The sequence below is a fragment of the Lathyrus oleraceus genome, chromosome 6 (genome assembly GCF_024323335.1).
Source record: "Lathyrus oleraceus cultivar Zhongwan6 chromosome 6, CAAS_Psat_ZW6_1.0, whole genome shotgun sequence".
Lineage (NCBI taxonomy): Eukaryota > Viridiplantae > Streptophyta > Magnoliopsida > Fabales > Fabaceae > Lathyrus > Lathyrus oleraceus.
In genome coordinates, this window is record NC_066584.1 from 68306427 (window position 1) to 68315605 (window position 9179).

At 34.9% G+C, this 9179-nt stretch overlaps 1 protein-coding gene across 1 annotated transcript; it reads right to left on the reverse strand.

Annotated features, from left to right (window-relative positions):
- Positions 1 to 4083: 4083 nt before the first annotated feature.
- On the reverse strand, positions 4084 to 8826 carry LOC127092872 (U-box domain-containing protein 3). Its single transcript, XM_051031765.1, has 5 exons — positions 8591 to 8826; positions 6693 to 6973; positions 6499 to 6615; positions 4716 to 6389; positions 4084 to 4511 (listed from the first exon to the last, which is right to left on the reverse strand). The coding sequence occupies exons 1-5, from the start codon at positions 8598 to 8600 to the stop codon at positions 4446 to 4448; spliced, it is 2148 nt and encodes a 715-aa protein (XP_050887722.1). The 5' UTR covers positions 8601 to 8826; the 3' UTR covers positions 4084 to 4445.
- Between the last annotated feature and the right edge of the window lie 353 nt (positions 8827 to 9179).

Here is a 9179-nt window from a genome sequence, read left to right on the forward strand (position 1 = left end):
AAGTATTGGCCTCTAGGGCTTACACCAACAATCTCCCACTAGCACTAGAGCCAATCAGGCATACCCCTAATTCCCGTTGATCTAGTATGGCCATCATGCTTCTGTTGCGCAAGAGGCTTTGTTAGTGAGTCAACAATATTGTCAAGTGTAGGTACTCTACATATTTTCACATCTCCTCTATCTATTATCTCTCGAATGAGGTGATAACGCCTGAGTATGTGTTTGGATCGTTGGTGAGATCTAGGCTCCTTAGCTTGTGCGATAGCACCATTGTTATCACAATAGAGACCAATAGGATCCACAATGCTAGGGACTATGCCAAGTTCACTAATGAACTTTTTGATCCAAACAGCTTCCTTTGCTGCACTTGAGGCAGCAATATACTCGGCCTCGTTGTAGAATTAGCAATTGTATCTTGCTTTGAACTTTTCTAGCTCACAGCGCCACCATTTAAGCAAAACATATAACCATTGGAACCATTCATATTAAAGCGTCTCAGCACTTTGTCTATGTACTCTGACTTAGGCCAAGCATTTTGTGATCTATCTCTATAGATTCTGATTCCTAATTTATAGGTTGCTTCACCTAGGTCCTTCATAGAAAAGCATTTCCCCAACCAAGACTTTACTTGTTGCAGGGTAGGGATATCATTTTCAATGAGTAATATGTCATCTACATATAATACCAGGAACACGATCATGCTCCCACTATTGTTGCTTTTTTATTGCGGATTATTGTTGCTTTTTTCAATAACCTTTCTCGGATCATTACTATTTGGCACTTTTTGTTCCGTTTCTAGCCACTGTTTAACATTTATCATTATTTATTCTCATTTGACCCACTTAGATATTGTTTTCCCACAAGTGGCCATAGTATTATGACCCCCACCCCTAGATCAGTTAGTCCCAAAATCAAAATCATTGTCGACCACCGCATACGCCCTCACGCGTCTCCGTTGTCACCTCCGTTTTGGAAATCCAAGCGTTAGTTTGCTTGCCCGACCTTACATGTTTTGTCTGTATGGTCAAAATTGAATTCCAACATACTTTGTTTGAGGTTTTTTTTTGTTAGAACTATTTTTTATTTGGTTATTCATTTAACGCTTGTTGTCTCGACAATGAAAAATTTGTATATTATGGTACACCTTCAACAATTACTAATAAGAGTTTGCACTCACAATCTTCTATTATTTATGGAAATATTCCTAAAAATGTTTGGATTCTTGACTCTAATGTTATTAATCATATGACATTTGATTCCACATTACTATCCTCTTAGACTTCACCGTCAAGTATTCCTTATATCATTGTTGTTGATGGCTTTCATGCTCATACAATTTCCAACAATTTAATTTTCATCCACAAACTTACCCGTGATCAGAATTGTAAAGTGATATTATTTACTTCTCATTTTGTTTTTTAGGACCATACCACACCATAGAGAGACAATTGAAATTGCTAAATAAAAGGAAGGGTTATATTACTTTTCTAAAGAGTCCGATGGTAAAAAGGTATTGTCCTCATATATCCAACCCGAGTATTCATCTTCTGCCTCACACATTTGGTTTCAGCACAAGCGTCTTAGACATCCTCCATATTATATAATTAAGTCTATTTTTTGTCTTTATTCTTACAACATTCTGCTGATTCTTTTAAGTGTGATATTTGTCAGTTAGAAAATACAATTGTGTTTCTTTTCCTTCAAATTTTAATAAAAATGTTGAACCATTTAATAAGGGTGTACATGAGTCGATTTGGATTGAATTTAGCAAAAAACATGACTCAACCCATACATGATACACCGGTTTGGATGAGATAAAATAATCACCCACAACATCATTGGGTCGGTCTGGATAAACCCACAAATTTGTGGGTTGGATTGAATTGGATAATGGGTTACCCAACTTTTTCCCTTTTTTTCTTCTTTATGTAATTATAACTAATGTGTCACCTTTTTTTTCTTAATAAATAATTTAACTTATAACCATTATCTTTTAAGCATCAAATGTCTAAATGCACGATAAAATTCATCATAAATATATTTGCAAAAACCAAAGTTACATTAGAGTAATACTAATGATTGAATATTATACTTGTAAAAGGATTAGCATAAGAACATTAAAGTGTGACATCATAAATAAGTTAAAATCATTAGTTACAAAATAAAAGATATTCAAAAGGTTGTAATTGAAGCAACCAATATTAAGGACATCAAAGTCACCACTCATCAACTTTTTTTTTAAATGTCAAAAAATAGTCACACAATAACCCATGGGTTGTGGGTTGGTTGTGGATTTACCCATAACCCAACTATTTTGAATGGTTTTTCACTTTTGAAAATCGTATTCACCCAATAACATGACTCAACCCCTTTTTTGGGGTCAGTTTAGGTGGATTTTACCGGATTTTTTGGGTTTAACCAACTCATGTACACCTCTACCATTTAATGTCTTTCATTTTGATGCTTGGAGATCTCCCTCTACCTCTAATATTTTTGGTGCAAAATAGTTTGTCTTGTATATTAATGATTGTACTCGAGTAACTTGGATCTTCTTTATTCATACAAAATCAAAAGTACCACAATTATTTATCCAACTATATAATATGGTACAAACACAATTTGAAAAGAATATAAAAAGAATTTGATTTGAGAATGCTAACAAATATGTCAAACATATTTTTTCCAACTTCACTAGTAAATATGATATTATCCATGAATTCACATATGTTGACACTCCTCAACAAAATAGTGTTCAAAAAGAAAAGAAAAAACGGTAAACTCCTCAACAAAATAGTGTTCAAAAAGAAAAGAAAAAACGGTAATTTCCTTGAATTATTTCAAATGTTAATTCCCAACTCTTATTGGAGAAAGACAGTTCTTATTGCTACTTATTTGATTAATCGGGTCCCATCTCGAGTCTTAAGTAATATTAGTCATATTCAATTAATGCTTTCATGTTTTCCCTTTGTTCCCATATTACAAAACCTTTGAGGCTCGTGTATTTGGTTGTGTTGTGTTTGCTCATATTCATAAACAATGTGGCAACAAGTTGGGTCCTTGTGCTATCAGGTGTATCTTTTTGGGTTATGCACCTAACAAAAGAGGGTACAAATGTTGTCATCCTTTGATACAAACCAACAAATGTTCCCATTGAGCAAAATCATAGGATAAGCCTTTAGGAGAAAAAATTTAAAGTTGACAAGAGTTAGTATCAAAGATTAGTGAAAAAGTTGATTTACTTGGCACGTATTAGGTCAAATTTGGCATATACAGTTAATGTGGTTAGCCAATTTATGCATGATCCAAGAGAAAGACTCTTGCAAGTTGTAGAAAGAGGTGGAAGTCTTCACTATGAAAGTTTACACTTGTGCTAATCATGTAGGTTTAATGAGTGATAGAATATTCACTCTAGGATATTGTACATTCTTTTGTTGGAACCTAATTGCTTAGAGGAGTAAGAAACAAAGTGCACCGCTCGATCAAGCGCTGAAACGGAATTTAGAGTTATGACACAAAAATTGTAAATTATTGTAGATGAAACAAGTGTTAAATTTGAAGACCCTATGAAGTTGTTTTGCGATAATAAACTGACTATTAGTATTGCACATAATCCTATTCAAAATGACATGACAAAACACATTCAGATCAATCAACATTTCATCAAAGAGAAATTGAATAGTGGATTGATAACTACAACCTACATTCCTTCTAGATATATGACATGTTTGTTAACAAAGAGTTTACTAACAGAAAGATTCAGCCAACCTTACTTGCAAGTTTGAAATTATTGATATTCATTCATCAGCTTGAGGAAAAGTAATATTATATATAAATAGTAATTTGTAATATTAATCTGAAGCCATTAAGCAAAGCCTATCAAGTTTATTCTTCACTCTATTTAAGTAATATTATTTCCGCAGTGTAATTACAACTTTTAATATATCAAAACCAAAATGTACAGAACTGACTAGGGAGTTGGGACCATATGAGTTATGCTCTAGTAGAATAGTGTTGTGTGTTACATCTTGTCAACCTAAAGCTTCAGAAAGTAGATTACCTCTTCCCACAAACAGCCACAAAGTAGAATGAAAACTAAAACCAATACCAAAGTTGGAAAATAGATACTCATTCCAAACAATATAGGGAGAAATGAGACACTGACAAAGTAAGTACATCTGTCGACATTGTATGTATCAGTGTCAAACACCAGACTCATATGACGATGTATCAGCTTCAGATACCGAACACATTTTATATCTATGAAGTTTCGGTGAGACTCACCAAATGACAGCCATCAAGATAAAACAGTTTCCAAAATGATACAAGTAAAAAATTAAAAGAATGGAATGAAAGGATTCCTAAATCTATGGAATCTAGAGGAATAGGATTATAGCAAATTACTTAGGAAAGAAGGGAGGAATGAAATAACCAAAAAATCTCTATCTTCATGATTTTCCCTTCGTCTTAGCTCCTTCCCGCTGATTACGAAAATGGCTGAGAAGTTGTTGTGCCTGCATGAATGTTTATAACAAGTTAGCATTTTCTCTTGCATATTCAAGATTATGCTCATTAAGTCAGAGACTATTTCCATCTCTAGATAAAATGGAAAGTATAGGAGACTGTTTGGACTTTAGAATGACTTATTTGAGTTTATCTGCTGACATAAAACGCGTACCAGACATTTGGATTCTTGTTTCCATTGTTAAGTTTCATACCTTTTCCTTTGCTCTTGGTGTACCAGATTGAGATAATGCAACTAGAGGAGGTACAGCTCCTTCTTGTAAAACAAGTGTACAAAACCTGGAACTATGAAGGCATAGCTGTAAGAGAATGGAAGCAGCGTTTTCTTTTCCCCTCTGAGAACCCGATTCAACGATTTCAACTAATGAAGGAATGCCACCTTCTCTTGCAATTTCCAACCTTCCTTCGGAAATCGTCGACAGGTTTGACAGAAGAGCAACAGCCTTGTCAACCATTCCATCAGCAGGATCCGTTAACCGAACCAGAAATTGCACAGCTCCAGCTTGAACTATACGAGCTTTATTATCGTGAAATATTGACAGGTTATATAAAGCAGTAGCAGCATCTTTCTTTCCTCTAATTGTTCCTGAGGCAAGAAGTTCCACCAAAGCTTTAACTGCACCGGAACGGCCGATTTTCGCTTTACCATTCTCCATTACAGAGAGGCTGAATAGCGTTGCTGCAGAATTCTCCTTGGCACCGTCGTTTCCTGCCTTTAGAACATGGATAAGGGGCTCTATAGCTCCTGCTTCCATAATCAAGGCCTTGTTGTCTTCATTTATCGACAAATTCAGCAGCGCTGTCACGGCGTGCTCTTGCGTTACTTTTGCGTCTGAGTATAGCAGCGAAAGTAAATGTGTGATAGCCCCACATTGTCCTACAATGATACGGTTTTCTGTGTTATGCTTTGTAAGGAGCCTCAATTCTTCTGCAGCAGAAGTTTGCGCTTCAATTGATTGGCTTCGGAGGTCTTTGATCAATTTATTGACATGAGACGATGTGGTCAATTCACTAAATCCAGAGTTTGACACGAGATGAGAATCAACTCCTAAATAACTATTAGTAGTATTACTGTTATTGTTTCCCCCATTTTCCATCCCTCCCGGATCTACGGATGACACCTTCACATTTTGATGCTTATCGGACATCCTTGACACATCTTTTGAAACTGCGAGTAAACAATCGCTACTAGAAATCGAACTCGAAAATGATTCACTTCTGCTGTGAATATACGGGGATTGTAGCTCCCACTTTTCTATTTCTACATGTGATCCGAAAGAATTATCACCCTTTTGTTCTTCAAATACATTTCCAGTATTATGCTCAGAGTTACTCAAACAATTGGTGTTATTTTCGTCGGACCAAGTTGATATCATAGCTTTGACAGTATAATTCGGAATGAGATTTGTATGAGTCAGTCTTTGACGAGTCTTCGGACAAACATTCAACCCATGATCGAGCCACTTTTGAATGGATTGCCTCTCGTATGTTTGACCCGAAGCCACAATAACAGGATCCAACATGAGTTCTAATGATAAAGGACAGCGAAAGTATGGAGGGAAAGAGACATCGCTTTCGACTGCAAAATACTCGGTTTTAACCACATAATCACGTAAGTTGCGAACAAGGTTCACAACTTGATTGATTTCTTCCATGTTTCCTTTCACTTTGTGTTCTCCCGCATTCAATCTTTCTTTTTCCACAGCAATAGTTTCATTCAAGAGCTCCTGGTTTGATGTCAAGTTAAGTAACTCAATAATTTCCTTTAGATTCTCATTGCAAGGTTCAATATTTCGGTTTTCCAGTTCCTTTTCTATAAAAACCATTGCCGTTTCCTTCTTGAGACACTGAAGTTCTTCAATATAGTGCTGAAAAAAGTTGCTAGAAATAAGTCTCACACACGTTTTGAATCAACAAGAAACGCGCAAATAAATTAACTAAGACTATCGTAATTTATGCTCCTAACTTCGCACATACCTGGAGGTTAGCCAAAACCGATGCAGACGGAGGTGACAGTAACGATTTAACTATCATGTGACAAATGTCGAGTGAAGTGTTTTGTATCTTGATCAACAATGTTCCGCTTTGTAGAACCTGAAAAATTAGAAACGATCGCAACAAAACACTTAGCTCGGCTGTATCAATTTATAAGAATAAAAGTAATTACTTACACTGTAAATCTTGCTCATCTTAGGACCCCATTTTTCAATGAAATCTCTTGCTTCATTAACCCGGATATCTAATTCTTCGCATACTATACATAAATTTTCGTGTAAAGGAACATTGTAATCCATAATGTCATCGAGCACTGGCTTCAAACGCTTTAACACACCGACCATATTATTGCAGATCTTCTGGAAGGGTATAGGTTTCACTGTTTGGCAAGAAACCAAAAGAACGAATCGAGAAATGCTGTTGATCAGACATTTTACTGAAGCTGTTTTCGTTTGACCTGCTTAAGTGAAACCGCACACAAAACTAATGTTACACAAATATGGAAAGAAGATAATCGCTATATGATGAACGACATACCCGATTTAGCTCGGTATTCGTTTAAAACAGTTCAATGTAACTCCAATGCATGGAAGAATCAAAATTGACAGATATTCTAAGCGTACTGCCACAAGTTTCTCTTCATGCAAAGCACATATATCGTGACTATTGATTTTAATACAAAAACACATTTGGATAATGCACTTAAAAAGAAGACAACATACATGATTTTTTATGGAACTGACTTGAAGCAAGAATATATTATTAGAATTTCGATTGAGTCTAACCAGGGCCGTCTTAAGTTTTCGGAGGGCTGTCTTAAGTTTTCGGAGGGCTGTCTTAAGGTTTTGGAGGCCATGTATAGAAAACAACTGATAAAGAATAGGAAATAGGGAAAATCCCTTGAATTACACAATAATATTACAGAACTTCGAGGATCTGCGACTCCCTAATGGCAAAATGACCATTTTCCTATCCAATTCCACGATAACTGCTACTTAATGAAAAATCTAAAAGTAGGTTAACCACGATTTAAGTGTGACAAATCAAATAGGATCCCTATTTTGCCTTGGTTTAACCGTGACAAATATTTTATGAGGCTCGTTTTATCCACGGTTTAAACATGTCAATTTTTTAGTCCTATGCGGTAGCATGCCTTGCCCACCCTCAAAGACGACCCTAAGTCTAACACAACCCTAGAAAATCAACTTGAGAGTGAGGGATGTCTTTCACTTATAAAATCATTTTCAGACTTTATCTCATTCAATTTAGGACTCTTAACATAACCCCCTCACACCCATGACTGAATATCTGGAGCATAACCAATGAGACTTGATAGCAGATGGTCCAAGAGATCTCAAATAGCTCTTGTACCATCTTAGAATTAGAGATAGGTCTAACTCAAGTCTACAAAATCAGTCTATATAATGAGGTATACCCCTAACCTATAAACTCATTTTCAGACCTAGCTCTTAATAAAATAGGTCTAGGTCTAGCACTAAATTACAAAGAGGCTATAAAGAACCATGCAAAGGGTGACCCAGTATATATACATGTCTCCCACCATTTCAGAAACTTGGAATGCAACTTTGCCTTTGTGGAAATGTTGATATAGGTCTAATCCCAATGAAAATGGTGCATGCAAAACAAGTCAAAGTCCACTGTAGGAGAAAGAACTTTTTGTTCAAAAGTAGTGAAAAATAATAGAGGAAAAGACAACAACTTCCACTAAAAATGAGTATAACTCAACTACAAACTCAAAGTACATGAATAAAATATTCCAATCAAACAAATCACTAGTAAGAAGCTTAAACAACAGCTTAGAAAACAAAAGTTAGGAACTTGTCAAGTAGATTTCAATTTCATCAAACATTTCAAAATCTGTAACACCCTAGTTTTCCACAGAAAACCCATAAACAGCCCAACAAAAAGTTCAGATTTTTAGTATCAACTAAACAAGAAAACGAATGGATCCACCTATAAATCAAAAACAAAAAACATGGTAGCTAAGAAATCGACATAAAAACATCATTCTGAGTATAAAAACATAAGCTTTATATTATTGCATTTTGCATACCTATATGCATAGTTGTGAAACTCAAATAGAACAGATCCTGATCAACTTCAAAGTTCAAACCATAAAGAATGAAGTGAAAGTTTCCAAAAACAAGTGATTTATGAATTCAAATCGTTGTCATTGAAACACTTGATCCTCATTCTTTACTTCATCTCCTTGTTTTCCAACAAAGTAGTCTGAAAAAGCTGAGAGAAAGGAGAGAGTACAACCAACAACTACAAGAAGGAATTTTTTGAAGAAATTAGAAACAAAAAATAAGGTTTATTGGGTGGGTCCCTTAATGGGACACATATACAGTTGCAAAATGTGTTGTGTTTAGTTATAAAATTTAATTTGACCAAAAAGAAAGTTTATAAAATTTAATTAAGTCAATAACGAAACTTTATGAGATAATGAATGTAATATAGTAATGATTTAGTTTTTTAATTAATTTAGTGCTTGTAGTCTTACAAAGATGGATAAAGTTTCACTAGTAGATTCGAACTCATGCTCTTGTATTTGATAGTTTTATATAATTATAACTGTTTTATTTTTTTTTAGAATAATTTTATTCTGTACAGTAAGAAATAATTATAATTTATTTTTTTAG

Bases quoted from the DNA above. Each gene is read 5' to 3' on its own strand.
- LOC127092872 (XM_051031765.1), bottom strand. The intron at 6,616-6,692 runs GTAAGTAATTAC...CTAATTTTTCAG, and splicing joins AGATGAGCAAGATTTACAGT to GTTCTACAAAGCGGAACATT. The intron at 4,512-4,715 runs GTATGAAACTTA...ACATTCATGCAG, and splicing joins CACCAAGAGCAAAGGAAAAG to GCACAACAACTTCTCAGCCA.